The sequence below is a fragment of the Mustelus asterias genome, chromosome 18 (assembly GCF_964213995.1).
Source record: "Mustelus asterias chromosome 18, sMusAst1.hap1.1, whole genome shotgun sequence".
NCBI classification, from domain to species: Eukaryota; Metazoa; Chordata; class Chondrichthyes; order Carcharhiniformes; family Triakidae; genus Mustelus; species Mustelus asterias.
This window is the reverse complement of record NC_135818.1, coordinates 79896155-79912252: the sequence shown is the minus strand read 5'-3', so window position 1 is coordinate 79912252 and position 16098 is coordinate 79896155. Positions and strand designations below refer to the sequence as shown.

The 16098-nt window shown below is 40.8% G+C and overlaps 1 protein-coding gene across 1 annotated transcript in view; it reads right to left on the bottom strand.

The window, feature by feature from the left end:
• The window catches only part of LOC144507304 (poly(A) polymerase beta-like), a 61826-nt gene that overhangs the window by 12458 nt on the left and 33270 nt on the right, over positions 1-16098 (bottom strand). Inside the window, exons 13-17 of the mRNA XM_078234373.1 lie at positions 5652-5705; positions 4426-4545; positions 4079-4188; positions 2860-2981; positions 937-1058 (exon numbers count right to left, since the gene is read on the bottom strand). Coding sequence (XP_078090499.1) covers positions 937-1058; positions 2860-2981; positions 4079-4188; positions 4426-4545; positions 5652-5705 — 528 coding nt within the window. The remainder of the gene's footprint in view (positions 1-936; positions 1059-2859; positions 2982-4078; positions 4189-4425; positions 4546-5651; positions 5706-16098) is intronic.

Here is a 16098-nt window from a genome sequence, read left to right as displayed (position 1 = left end):
CGACAAATGTCATGGTCTAGGATGTTGCCATATATCAACATTGAAAATGTGAATCTGAAGATTGTTGATAGCTTCATGTACCTAGGCTCCTCAATCATCAGCAATCTGTTTCTTGATGTTGCATCCAAGCTAAGTAAACACTAAATTGCAAGCCTACCAAGCCTGATTCCTCAGCACACTGCTCTACATGGTGAGACCTGGACAACATATGCTAGGCAGTAGAAAAGACCCGGTTTCCAGCTTCATTGTCTCAGACTTCACAGTGGTATCTCTAGACAGGGCAAAGTCACTAACTCAAGAGGATCTGGGTTGGGCATGCTAATTCTATCAACTTACACTCAATGCTAAGCTAATGATGTCTGCATTGCTTTGGCCACATTCATCAGATGGATGATGGTCATATACCCAAAGACTTTCCATACAGTGAACTGGTCTTTGGGTCACAGTCTCCCGGGCATCAATGTCTCTACTGCAAGGACACCAATAAGTAATATATATGAGGATGGAGACAATGACATCAACTGGGAGACAGTTGCTGACAGCCATGCCTTCTGCAAGCTGACTGCTTGGAGGGGCAATGTAAGGGGTGAGCAGAAACAGAAATCTCAGCTGGCTGAGCAGAGGGCCCAGCGAAAATATAGGGCAACGAAATGTGTGTCTTCTCAATCCACTGTCTTCCTCTGCAGCAAATGCAGCAGAGACTATTTACCCGAGTGCGGTTCCTGGGCCCCCACATCAGGAAATGCTTAACACAGTTGACCACCATGATGCACACCAGATGGAAGGTTGCCACCAGTGACTAACATTTGTCCCGCCACAAACCCCAGTCAATTAATATGCTGCATAAACACTGGGAATATTCATCCCAAGGAGAATTTCTTCCATGAAACCCTTGCTTCAAAACAAAAAAAAAGAGGGAAGTAACATCCATGTTACCTCTGCGGGCTGTTGGCATTCTGTAATGGACTAGAAGGCACTAGCAGGCTGTGGTCACTGTCCAGAGAAGCCTCCATGCTATTTTCATCTTCACAGTTGGCTTTGTTCCCCTCCAATGAATGCTTAAAATGAAAAAGAAGTTTCAAAAGGTTAGATACTGAATTCCAAACCTGCATTTTGAGTACCAGCTGTTTGCAAATCACAGTGGGAAGAACAATATTGAAAAGAGAATTAGGTTTGACTGGACTTGTATAGGCCAAATGGTGATCAACTTTCCCCTTCAAGGGTATTAGAATAATTATCTACCCTGGGAAGGTGAAGAAAATTAACTAGTAAATAAGTACCAGATCTTTTTCAATGCAGAAGTCAGATTTAATGAGGTTTCATCTGAGGACTGGTACTACAAGCTTAGCCAAGAATGTGACTGGTCTTATTCCAAAGCACATCTAAATGATTCATAGCAAGACATGGGATGTGCTAGTTTTACTTCATATTCAGTATTGCAAATTTTTGTGCAACACATGGGGGACTTGATTCCTCCAGGAATTTAATTTTGTCAGGCATCATATCCTTGATACTTTTAGGTTAGAAACTACCAGGCTTTTCTATCCCTCATCCCTTCACCCTGTTCCCTCTCTGACTACAGGGAAGAATCAGCTTCCCATTGGAGCTTGGCAATTCAGCACTGTAACTTGCACCCCACCATTCAATGAATTTAACATGCCCTCCCGTCTAATACAATTTTCATAAATTAAAACCTTGGATTCAATTAGAACCAAAATTATCTCAAAAAAATCAATACAAAGAGGTAGTCATTGATCAGTGGCCTGACAAGACTGCATGGAAACAAAAAAAATCATCAAATCATCCCTGCTGGATAGTTGCCTAAAGATAATAATGAAATCAGTTTGACTATAGCTATAACTTGTAGCATTTAGACAGACTGATAAAAATCCAGTTATTTCTGTAGTCCAACAAAAAAACTTTTACAAATTGTGGAGGAATAAATGAGATCTGATATGTAACCCAGACCAAAGATTCAATTTACCTAGGTTACTTATTAGCTCTTTAGGAACAGGTGTATTTTGATTGTAATAAAACAACAAAATATTTTTTTAAAGGTGTGAACTAGTTAGCATTGATGTCCTGAGATACTTTGTGCTTTTACAAGGAAATGTTAGCATGCAGGTGCAGCATTAGTAATTAGGAAGGCACATGACATATTGGTCTTTATTGCAAGGTGATTGGCGCACAAGAATAAATAAGTGCTGATGTGATTGTATCGGGTTTTGAGGAGACCATATCTGAAATACTGTGTGCAGTTGTGGTCTTCACATTTAAGGATACACTTGCATTGGTGGCAGTATAGCAAAGCTTCACTAAATTGGTTCTTGGATTCCGAGACGCTAAATAAATTGGGCTATATTTTCTGGACTTTAGGAGAATGAGAAGCAATCTCATTGTCACCTACAAAATTCTCAAGGGGCCTGATAGGGTAAATGCTGAAAGATTGTTTCCACTGGTTGGGGAGCCTAAGGCACAATGTACAATCTCAGGATAAGGAGTCGATCATTTAGGACTAAGGTGAGGAGAATTACTTCACTCAAAGGGTTGTGAATCTTCCAAATGCTCTACTCCAGAGGGCTGTGGATGCTCCATCTTTGAATACATTTAAAGGCTGGAATAAGAGATTATTGGTCTTTGAGGGAATTAAGGGATATGGGGAGGAGGTGAAAAATTGGAGTTGAAGCCCAAGTTCAGCCATGATCATACTGAATGGCAGAGAAGGCTTGATGGGCCAAATGGTCTACTCCTGCTCCTCCTACTTGTTATTGTTTCCATTTAGCAGGTGTGTTCACTTGAGGCACAGACATGCGTGAGACAGAACATCTAATTTTAAATAATAGATTATGTAGAAGTTACCTTTTTCTTTTTTTGTTGAACATAACTGGGTAGAAGCAGATGGAGCTGTTTCCTCTTCACATGCATTGCTGCAATCCTCATATCTGCTTCAAACATTTTGCTGTTCATTGCTTGTCTATAAACTGTAAGAGTAGGTGAGATTAATTGTCTGCCTACTGGCTTATTTTACAGTTACCACTCTATCAAGGGGCCCCAACTTCATCTAACATTGCTGAATATGGAGATGCCAAGTGCAGTATTTCCCTCTAATTTTGAAATAGCAGATAGAAACATAAATGGAAAATAGAAGGAGTAGGCCATGATCTTACAGAATGGCAGAGCAGGCTTGAGGGGCTAGATGGCCTACTCCGGCTCCTATTTCTTATGTTCTTATTTGGCGCTTCGAGCCTGCTCGTCTATTCATTATCAAGGCTGATCAAATACCCTGATTCCATCTCCCCACCCCCCCCATGTCCCTTTAGCCCCAAGAGGTATGTCCCCATAGGAAAAATGGAAGAACTCGTCACCATAGGAAATGTAATTTCAAGTTTAGCTGGGAGTGTTCAGACATGGTTGGGACTAATGTATCCTCCAATTTTCTGTAGTGGATGGCTGATTCATTTAAGTACAGGTGCTTTTATTTTGCATTGGTGTGCAAAGAGGCCGATTTGAGACAGGAACTTTTGGGTCAATGCGTGGCTTAAATGGAACATTGGCTGGGACTGAAACTTCAGGAAACAAAGCAAGTGTCCAAACTCTAAAGGATTTGCATTAAAACTGAATATATGACAGTTAAAGTTACAGATATCAGACAAATAGGGAGGTATGGTTCAGTTAAACGAAACATGCATAGGGCCAGGAGCCAGCTTTGAGCAAGTGCGGCCACGAATGGTGCACATTTAAAACCTGTACTGCAACAAAACTGCTACCTGCACTGAGACACTTAGAACTTATTAAATTTAGTTTGGCAGCTGGACAACTAAAAGCAAGGGTGGATTAACTCACAGGCAAACAGAACCGGTTTTCAAAGGCCTCTGTTACACGTGGGCCATCCCCTATCAAAGGCAAAACTCTGCCCAAAATATCAGGAACCAAAGTTATCCCACAACAGCATATTTTTTTCAAAAGAAAAACTGCATAGATTTCTGGTATGAAATAATTGCATACTGGCCCATCAAACAAGATGTATTTCCTGTGTGTTAACAGTCGCAACATTCACGAGACCAGAAATGGCTCTTACCAGTATCTGTGAATGACTGAATGTCATAAGTCAGGTCAACACTCAGGTTCTCAGTGTTTTCCACTTTCTTAAAGACTATCCCAATAACCCACATTGTGCTGTACTCATCCCTGAAATAGAAAAGCACAATGAGACACCTCATGACCCTAAGATATAGGAGCAGAATTGGGCCATTCAGCCCGTCAAACTTCTAATACTATATAAAAATATGTTGCAAAGCATAGCAAACTTTTCTTCAGGTCAAACCACCATTCATCTTGCATTTTTATCCTCTTATTCAGCAACCATTTAAAATAAACCAATTTATAATCCTTAGAATAGTTACAAACGCCGACAAAATTACTTACTTCTCAGGATTGTCTTTGGGTGCTGGGAATGATTGTGGATTAACGTGAGCCAGAGTAATGAACTCATTCTTTTCTAAGCTGCTAATCAGGATTCGGATTTTGGATTCCACCAAACCCACCCTAAACACAAAAACATTGTTACTGAATGGAGATGAGGAGCTTCAGTGAACTACACTGCACTTTGTCAAGGTATGACATAACTAAAATCAGTTTCAATCTAAATTGGTTCAGAGTACCTGGATTGAGCTAAACATTTGAGGTGGTAAGCAAATACAATGAAAGTGGTAGAACAAATAAACTTGCATTTTTATAATGGCTTACAGGAACTCAAGCAATTAAGTGACAAGATCAAATCAGTTGCTTTGGAATAGTGACTTCTGTAGACAAATGATGTGATTGTTATACAAAAAGATCCCAAAATGACGTGATTAATCAATTAACCTGCTTTTAATGGTTATGGGTGGCAAGTTAGCTGGGACATCTGAAGAACTCCTTGCTTTTCTAGAAAGTGCCATATAGGTTTGAAAATGTGGGCACGGTGCTAGTTTACTGGTTCATCCAAAAGACGGCACTTTCAACAGTGCAGCTCTCCCTTAATAGATTAGCCTGTGTTCTGCGTTGAAGCCCTGAATAGTACTTAAACCCACATCATTCACTTAGCTATTCTAATACAGCCCTTTGCCTTTAATCAATACAAGGTACAGAAGGATAGCTCAGGTGATAAATCAATGCTTTCTTTTTTCCTCTTAAGAACAACTATCCTGCTAAAAGTTAAGTGCACCACACACTTAGCACAGACCATGCTGGCTTGTCTTGTTTTTAAAAAGAAAAATCATGCTTGCCAAGGAACAAGTGAAAACAATTCATAAGGTATTTTGTGCATTATGTTTAAACTTTCACCCTTTCCTACTCCCTTAACCTAGTGGTGGTGTATGGTTCAAAGGGATGCCAATAAAATTCCTTATCTCATACAAGTGTTCACTACGTGGAAAAACTCAATTGTGACTAAATATATGCCAATAAGTTACTCAACTGTTGGAGCTGAGAGAGGATACGTGGCCAGTACATGACATCTGTATACCCAAACTGGTAATGAGAAAATTGCCAAATTATAACATTAACAGGTCTTTTCATATTAACTATGGACAAGTCTCTCAGCTCCCACATGACAATCATAGCCCATTAACCAATTTTAAATGCTTATTACAACAGTCTGCAGAACTTACCATTCCAAGTGCTGTTTTTCCGTTGGGGCACTTGCCAGCAGAACAATGTAATGCCTTTGAAAGGGAGGAGATGAATTACTTTGTGCATTTAAATGACAAACTTCAGTCTTGTGAAATACTTGCCAATTTTCACTTCTTTTGAATGTACTTGAAAGTTAATCTTGTCTTTAACCTTCAGCGAATTTCCTTCAAGTTTAGAGCTGAAATTTACCTATTTAGTGATGGCTCAGTTACACATCAAGTATAATTTCTGGGTTTGCAGAATCATAGTCCCATCAGAAATGTCACAAATGTTATGATTTTTACAAAGTTTATAGATTTGAAAAATGTGACCCAAAAATGATCAGGTACAAATAGGTGTAGCCAAATAAAATATCCCAATAAAATGTATTACATCCAAGAAATATTGTACGAAAGGGACCTTGCTGCTTCAGAAAACACTTCAATTAAAAAATGTGAAGCAATCACATTGACAGATTCTACAATGCTCCTTGGCTCACAAATGTGAGCAGCATTTTCACCCGATGCCAGAGAAGGCCAAGGTTATGGGATGACTTTAAACCTCATCAGGGTCTCCATATTCTCCACAAAGCACAGGGCAATTCCTTCTACTGAAACAATGAAATAAAGGAGGGGAAAATGAAAGCAAGGCTACGCCTGCCATCCTAATCCGACTGCATTTACCACAACTGGGCACACTTGCTGTCATGCATGCATCCACTTAATCTTATTACTCATCCAATTGTTACAGAAACTGGCTTCTAACCAGTAACATACTCAATGGACTTTTGTGTGTGCCTACTACTTACAAGCAGCATCAACAAACAGAAAAGAGTCACGACGAACAATTAAAAAAGATTTTATTTTCAAAATATAATCCAATTACATTTCATAATTATTAAGACTGATCAATAACCCAGTAAATTCAGGTAATAAAATGCAATGGATTAAAATTAGCGACCCACATGCCTGTGAGCCATCTTCCTTCGCCCAACGTGCGCATCACTTAAACCTAGCATTGTTGGGTTTGCCAATTCCTACCTCCTGCAACAACAGCACAGATATTTGGTCTAAAACAGCGTTACCCAACAGAAATCGGTAACTGGCTAGTCATGGCTACAGCGACACCATTTTAGCCATGTGCACTAATTTTAGTCGAAAAACATCTTGTATACAATACAGGTAAACATGCTTCAACTGTATATTTAAATATCTACCACAATTCAGTGTGGAATTTTGAAATTCTGTCATGAATTTTACCAGACAGCACATCTTACTGCAGAGCTTGGGGATTTTTGTCCAGAGCTAGCGAACAATACTTTGACTTCAAGGGCTTGCCGAGAAGGTTGACTCACATGAGACGCGCCCTGGCTCTCCATCCAGGTGGATGCACATTGTCCTGTGCCATGACGTGCCCTGCTGAAATTGCTTGTTATAGGTTGGGATTGCTGTCTGTGGTTATTCAGATTGGTCAAGCTGACCACGATGACAGCTCCCCCCTCCATAGTGTTGCTGGTGTTTTCATGGTGCTGAAATCTGCTGCTTTCACCCGTGTTGCACACTATTTCACCAGATAAATCAATAACCAGTAACCAAGGAAGTAAAGCACACACAATGAAATAACACTCAAACACTGCTTTGCAGCAGCCCATTTACCAAATGCACAGAAATGTTAGAGTACACATCCACACGCCATGTTAATGACTGTTAGTCATTTAAGTCATCAAACATGCAATTAGCTACACCAGGATTCTAATTACATCACATGACTAGTGACCAGCGTATCGAACAACAAAGGCCTAATATAGGATTCTTCAAAATCAAAGGACAACACTTGTTCCAATAGCACGGTATAGTCTGAATCATTGAATGGTTTCAAGAAGACGCTGGATATATTTCTAATGAAAAAAGGGATAAAGAGATATGGGGAACATGTGGGGAGGTGGATTTGAGACCGGGGAGAGATCAGCCATGATTTGTTTGAATGGCGGAGCAGGTTCAAAAAGTTGAATTTGCCAACTTCTGCTCCTAATTCCAATGTTCCTATGTTCTGTCTAGAGTATTTCCGCTGATGTGCTACTCATGGAATAAGCTTGAGTGACATCACTAGGTACCGTGGGCATTGCTATTAAAGGTGGAAAAACCTAAACTGCTCAAGTGTGAAAAATGGTATAGGCTACTCCCATCATAATGGAAGAGGGATTAAGAAAGTAAGAATCTGAGAATAATTGCAGCACAAGAGGCAGCCAGTTGGCCAAGTCTATATCAACTTTCTGCAAGACCAACTCCGTCTCACTCCCCCTCCTTTTTCCAGTAACCCTGCAAACCTCTTCTCATTAGGTACTTATCCAATTCCCTTTTGAGGTTATACAAATCATGGTGCTTTTTCTGCTGTAATGTTGACATACATTGGAAGTTAGCTTAACAAAGTCATTGGAACCAAATGGTCAAACACAAAGACCTTAACGAAACCAAAACAATGAACATCTGCGCATTACTGTTACCAAATATGTTCTTGGGCTCTCTACTTTGTTCCTAAAAGGAAAAATGCCTATTTACAATCAGGTAAGTCCTTTGTAATTACTGCATTTGCATTTATAATTTTATGCAAACAAATGTTGAGTTTTTAAATGGTTGAACACAAAAAGAAAGAGAGATCTCTTCCCACCTTAGATGGGAAGCAACATAACCTTAAAGGATGGAAAGGATAAAATATAAACAAGGTACTAACAATAGCACAACAAATTATGCAATGTAGGTAAGAGCAGTTTAATAAAAATGAACTTCCAAAAGTATTCAACAAAATCCTTGATGCACAGATGTTAAAGTTGACCACAGCTTCCCCCTACATTGCAAAAATGTAATACCATCAACATAGTTGTCTGCACAAGAATACTCAAGACCAAGTGCAGTCTTCAGGTGAAGCAGAACAAAAAGGTTGAGGGACACTAGACGAGGGCTGGAAATGCAATTCAGTTCTCACTTTGAAGGCATACATTCTGTCCTTAGTTTTCTTTCCCCAATGTATTCAATCCACATTTAGAATCAGAATTCTACAGTGCAGGATGCCGCCATTTGGCCCATCGAGTCTGCACCAACCACAATCCCATCCAGGCCTTATTCCCATACCCCATGCATTATCCCTAGCTGACACTAAGGAGCAATTTAGCATGGCCAATTCACCTAATCCACACATCTTTGGACTGTGGAGGGAAACCCATGCAGACACAGGGAGAATGTGCAGACTCCACACAGTGGCCCAATTTGGGAATTGAACCCAGGTCCCCGGCACTGTGAGGCAGCAGTGCTAACCACTGTGCTACCGATGTAAACGATTTATGCTGTAAATACACTCGCCTGCCAATGGAGACAATGCTGTACTCCCATTAGCAAGAAGCCATCAATTTGAGCACAAGGTGTCATTATAAATGTGGACACAGGAAATTAAAATGAGAAAACTTGACTGTGTGCAAATGTGGGAAGTTTCAATAAATACAGTTTCACTGGCTGATGTGAAAATACCTACCAGGGTATACATCACTGAAGCTTAGAAATTTCAGTGTTACGTGCAATTTGCACTCAGCCTCCTTTGTGGCTACCATACTTTAATTTCCAACAGGCTAGTGTTTGGTTAGAACTTCCACCCGGCTTGTGAAGTTGATGGTTTTAGGATTTGGTTACGAATCTTGTACATGTTGTCAATTAAGAATTTGCAATATGCCAGGACCAATTTTCAGGAGCAACTTAAAAACCAGAATTAACAATGTTCCACTGATAGTGGAGCATGATTGGTAAAATCTAAAACTAATTCTATCATTCCCATTTTCAGCAAGAAATATTCATTCAATTTCCTTCAAAATATGCAATAATGTCCATGTCGCAACTACTCCCTCTCATCTCTTCAATGACAATTTTAAAAATGAAACACTCCCCGCCCATCACTGATTCACCAACCAAAGGAAATAATCTTTCGCTATTCATGTCATCATAATTTTTAAAAGCGCTATTAAAACCACTTTTTTCCATTCCAGTGGAAATAGCTCGAGTATCTTAGGACTGTTTCCCATTCCTTGCATCATCCCAGTGAATCTACACAGTATGATTTTAATGCCCTTTCTATAAATGATCCTGCACCAAAACTGCATACCATGCTGTAATAATGGCCTTGCCTTGTGTATCCATATCCCTACATATACCTTGTTCATGAATACCCTTTCAACAGATCATCACTGTGTATTCTTCAACTTGCCTTTCAAAAGTGGATTCTTCAGAGTTCAGTACCAATCTGCCTATTTGAGAAGGCAAGGAGTAGGCCACCAGGCCTTTCAAAACCTGCTCCACCATTCAATACGATCATGGCTGGTCTATGCTGGCCTCAACTCCTTCTGTGCCATTTCCCCATAGGACCATTTTTCAATCTACCAAATATTTATCCACCTCCACTTTAAATACATCTAATGATCCAGCTTCCACTACCCTATGGGACAGAGAATTCCAGAGATTCATCACCCTCAAAAGAAATTTTTACACCGCAGTTTTAAAAGACTGGCCCTTTATCTTGTAGCTATGTTCCCTTATTTGAGACTCTCCCACTAGTGAAAATATTTCACCATCTAGCCTGTCAAGCCCCCTCAGGATCTTGTATGTTTGAATAAGGTCACCCTTCACTCTCCTAAATTCCAAGGAATACCAAGACTAACCAATCTCTCTTAACAACCCTCTCATCCCAGGAATTAGCATGGTGAACATCCTTTGGACTGCCTCCAATGTCACTATATCTTTTTTAAGGTAAGGGGACCAAAACTGTATGCCGTATTCCAGGTGTGGCCTCACTAACAGCCTGTACAATTGCAACAAAACATCCCTATTTTAACCCAACTCCTTTGCAATAAAGGCTATGAGGTCCTACTGACCTCCTTTACAAAAACATCTCAATGCTGGAAATCAGAAACAAAAACAGAATATGGTGGTAAATTATGAAAAGTTATCGACATAAATTACTGTTTCTCTTCACAGATGTTGCCTGACCTGAACATTTCCACCTCTTAATAGTTTTATGAAGAATTTAGTCTCCCTCAGTCAATTATTGTTTGTGGTACACAATAGGAGGACGGAAACTAAGATCCCCACTCCCTCTAAACCATTCTGGATCAGTAATGAATGTATTTCTTCAGGAAGAAAGGAACCGAAGCCTAATAGGAAGTCTGAGAACCAGTTCTTCAATTGCATCACCTCAGCAGAATCTGACAATAGCAGAAATCTCCTCATCATTGGAACAGAGATCGGCATTTACTCCCATAGAATCCCCGGTCCACTGAGTCAGCACCAACTCTCCGAAAGAGCATCTAACCCAGGCCCACCCCTCCATCCTCATCACCCTGCGCATGTACCATAGCTAATCCACACATCTTTGGCCACTAAGGGACAATTTAACAGCCAATCCACTTAACCTGCGCATCCTTTGGACCGTGGAAGGTAACCGGAGCGCCTGGAGGAAACCCACACAGACACAAGGAGAAGGTACAAACATAGAACACAACAGCGCAGTACAGGCCCTTCGGCCCTCGATGTTGCGCCGACCAGTGAAACCAATCTAAAGCCCATCTAACCTACACTATTCCAATATCATCCATATGTTTATCCAATGACCATTTAAATACCCTTAATGTTGGCGAGTCCACTACTGCTGCAGGCAGGGCATTCCACACCCTTACTACCCTCTGAGTGAAGAACCTACCTCTGAAATCTGTCCTATATCTATCACCCTTCAATTTAAAGCTATGTCCCCTCGTACTAGCCATCACCATCCGAGGAAAAAGACTCACTATCCACCCTATCTAATCCTATCATCTGGTATGCCTCTATTAAGTCACCTCTTAACCTTCTTCTCTCTAACAAAAACAACCTCAAGTCACTCAGCCTTTCCTCACAAGACCTTCCCACCATACCAGGCAATATCCTAGTAAATCTCCTCTGCACCTTTTCCAATGCTGGTGACCAGAACTGTACACAATATTCCAAGTGCAGCCGCACCAGAGTTTTGTACAGCTGCAACATGACCTCCTGGCTCCAAAACTCAATCCCTCTACGCCTTCTTAACAACCCTGTCAACCTGAGTGCCAACTTTCAGGGATCTATGCACATGGACACAGAGATCTCTCTGTTCATCCACACTACCAAGTATCTTACCATTAGCCCAGTACTCTGTAATCCTGCTACTCCTTCCAAAGTGAATCACCTCACACTTTCCCGCATTGAACTCCATTTGCCACCTCTCAGCCCAGCACTGCAGCTTATCCATGTCCCTCTGTAACCTGCAACAACCTTCCGCACTGTCCACAACTCCACCGACTTTAGTGTCATCCGCAAATTTACTAACCCATCCTTCTACGCCCTCATCCAGGTCATTTATAAAAATGACAAACAGCAGTGGCCCCAAAACAGATCCTTGTGGTACACCACTAGTAACTGAACTCCAGGATGAACATTTCCCATCAACCACCACCCTCTGTCTTCTTACAGCTAGCCAATTCCTGACCAAACCGCTAAATCACCCTCAATCCCATGCTTCCGTATCTTCTGCAATAGCTTACCGTGGGGAACCTTATCAAACGCTTTACTGAAATCCATATACACCACATCAACTGCTTTACCCTCACCCACCTCTTTGGTCACCTTCTCAAAGAACTCAATAAGGCTTGTGAGGCACGACCTAGCCTTCACAAAAACTCCACAGTTATCCAAGTCTAGAATGGAATCTGGGTCCCTGGCGCACTAAGGCAGCAATGCTAACCACTATGTCACCCCACATGTCAATTCTGCAGGTTAATGAGGTCATGGCTGTCACCTAAATCCACATGATTAAATTGCACAATATGATGCAATGAAATTGTAGAATGCCTTCGTCCATTCAATCTCTACCAAACCAAAGCAGTGACAATGCTGAGCTCAAAAGACTGCTTTGGACAAACCTCTGCATTGGGAACAAAAATTTTAAGTCACGAACCTGCACTATAGTCACTCACTTGGAACTATTCTAGGCAAGAGGGCGACTAACATGTTGAGTAGTACATAACCATGAAGGCTCCAGAAGGCTGAAAGCTGTGCAACATGAAACAAACTGTCTACTGATTCCTAGAAAGGATCTACAACAATAGGCACTGCATCTAGAGGGTTGGTGGAATGAAAATTTAAACCAATCCAAGAGTGGGAGAACAAAAAGTGAAAGTAAAACTTTAATAGACTGCACAAATCTAAAGAAAAAGAAATCATATCTATTTCTATGATTCTATGATAGCTAACAGCAAGACTATGGGAGTCAGCCATTAATAGGCAATCTTGAATCCAGTGAGTTGACTATGAGATGGGGGGGGGGGGGGGAAGGGAACAGAAATATATTCAAACCAAGAGATTGTACATGGCAAAGTTCTAAAGGAGCAGTAATGCCAAGTAGTTTCTCCTCCCCACAGGATGACAACAATCCTTGTATACAAATAAAGAGATTGAATAACTGACACCTGAAAGATCAATTTCAAATGCCAACTGTTTTTCCTTGCCATATATGCTGCCTGACCTGCTGAGTATTTACAGCAGTTCTTGATTTTTTTATTCAAAACTACCTTTGCTCCACATCATTTAATACTTTAGGACAACAAAAATCAATCTCAGGTTTAAAATTAACAGACCTATCATCTGCTGCTTTCAGAATATAGTTCCAAAGGCTACCACAGCTTGTTTGTAGAAAAGTTTCCTAGCTTCACACCTGCAAGGCCTGACTTTAATTTTCAGGCTATGTTCCTTCGTCCTAAATTTCCAACCAATGGAAATACTTTCTTCCCATCTACCTGATCAGTCCGTATTAAATACCTTGAAAGCTTTAATCAAACCACCACTTAATTTTAATTTCAGGGAGCAAAATTAAGGTTTGTAGAATCTCTTTCTTTATTTAAGCCTTGGGTTTCAGGTACCATTCTAATAAATTTACATTGCACTCCCCCAAAAGACCAACATATCCTTCCGCCGGTGTAGTGTCTGCAACAAAACAGTCTAACAAGCTCTTATAGAATAGCGTGGCTGTTAACACCTTGGGCGGGATTTTCCAGCCGCGCTCGCCCCAAAACCAGAAAATCCCACTCAAGTTTAATCTGTCTTTGCATGGTCCCCCCCCCCAAACCACGATTCCTGGGACAGGTGGCCCCCCAAACCACGATTCCTGGGACAGGTGGGATGGAAAAGTCCCCCATAATGTTCTTGTACTCTGAAGGCCTGTTTTCCAAAAGGCTTTGATATTTTTGCATCTGTTCATGACTTTTAATGATCCAAGTAAATAGATACACATCTCTTTGGACGTTCAGTGCTTCTAATGCACCAATTAATTCACCTGAAATTCATTCCATTTGTCTCCGTGCATTTGAATGTAGAATGCTTATTTGGGCTTCCGTTCTAATGTCTCTCATTTTTCACTTTTAATGTAGTGTTTAATACACAGTTTCACTATTACTCTTTGGTTTAGAATAGCTCTTTATACAAACTCTCACCTGAGCTCATTCCTCATTTACTAGTTTAACATCTTTGTGAATGCTTTATTAATCTTTGCTGCTCAAACCCTGCCTGGTCACAACCGATTCAAGTGCAGTTCCTTGCTGTCCCAGTACTGGTGGCAGGGTCCTGCAAGATGGAACCCTTCTTTCCCATGCCATTCCTTGAACCATGCATTTACCTCCTTATTTTGCTTATGTCAATTTGAACACAACTCGGCAATTAATCCAGGGATTATAATCCTCAAGGTCTTGTTTTTTTTTAAATTTAGCCCCTAGTGCTATTTGAACAGGACCTCTTTCCTGGGAGGTCAGTCCCAACAGGGACCCAAACTGTTGGATCTTGTCCCTCCAAAATCCTATCAAACTGGTACAAGATCTCCCTTACCCTGGCACCAAATTGGCAAAATACACCACCAATGGATCCTTCCTTGTTCCGTGTAAGGGGACTCCCCTTACTCAGTACACTATTGTCACATCAACCTTGTTCCGATCCTGTACCCAACTACAAGGGTGTGACCAAGGTCTGGAGCAAGTTGTCCAAATACTCTTTCCCCTCCAGTTATCTGTCAGAATGTCTCCAACTCTCACTCCAGCTCAATGACTCTGGAGTCAGATAAATCTTCTTCAGGCATACAACCTGCTCGACCATACAAAAGTCGCAATTTTAAAACAGCGGGGATGCGACAGAGGGCAAAATATTGGAACTCAGATGAATTGGGAAAACTCAGAACAGCACCAACTGCACTAACTTTGAGTGTACGTGACCTTAAGGTAGAATATGTGCCGAGATGCATACAGTGCGCAAGACAGATTTAGAGCTGTTGGCAAAAGGATGACTTCAGGCAAGTTTTTTTTCCTTGTATTCTTACCAGCAGATGGAAGCTGAAGTTATTCCAACAAATTTGACACTGGAGGAAATTATCTAAATTACATTCAACTTTATGCCTGTTGTCATAACAGGATGCTGTCAACTGCAAGGTACAGATTATACCTCAAGTGTTTCCTGGAACATAAAGTCTCAGGAAACATTGCTTCTTTGGCATCCAAATCTGATTTCCCACAGTCTTTGCTCCTGCGCCAGCCTACGTATTCAAGTTCAGCAAATGGCCATAAACGTGCAAACAAAAAGACACTAGATACTAAGGTCTCATTACAGGTTCTCTTTTTTCCCTGTGGTCTTAAATGGAATGAATATGACAAAAGAAATAGAAACCATACAGCCCATCGAGCCTTTTCAACCATTCGATACGGGATTTGACCATTCAATATGATTTTGGTTGATCTTTGCCTTCAACTCCAGTTTGCTGCCCACTCCCCATATCGCTCAGTCTCTTGAGACACCAAAACCCAAGCCATAAACGTATTCAGCAATGAAGCAACCACAACCCTCTGGGGTAGAGATTTCCAAAAGTTCACAATTCTGAATGAAGTAATTTCTCCTCACCATAGTCCTAATTGATCGGCCCCTTGCCCCGAGTTTGTGCCCCCATGTTATAGATTCTCTGGCCAGTGGAAACAATGTGTCTCCTCTATCAAGCTCCTTCAGAATCTTGTTTGTTTCAATAAGATTGCCTTGTATTCTCTCTATAATGTAGAAATTTACTCAGTCCATCATTAGAAATCTCCTTAGCCTAAGTGCTTTCATTGTACTGCCTTCCAATGCAACTAAATCCTTCCTTAAATATGGAGACCAAAACTGCACAGTATTCCAGATGTGCTCTTTCCAATTGTTGCAAGACTTTTATTTCTGTACTCCAATCCTCTCTTCAATAATGACCAGCACGCCATTAGCCTTCCCAATTGCTTGCTTTTCCGGCACGCTGCATGTCCCTTGCACAAGCACACCCAAATCTCTCTCAATATTTACAAGTTTCACATCTTTAAAAAAATTCTGCTTCTCCATTTCT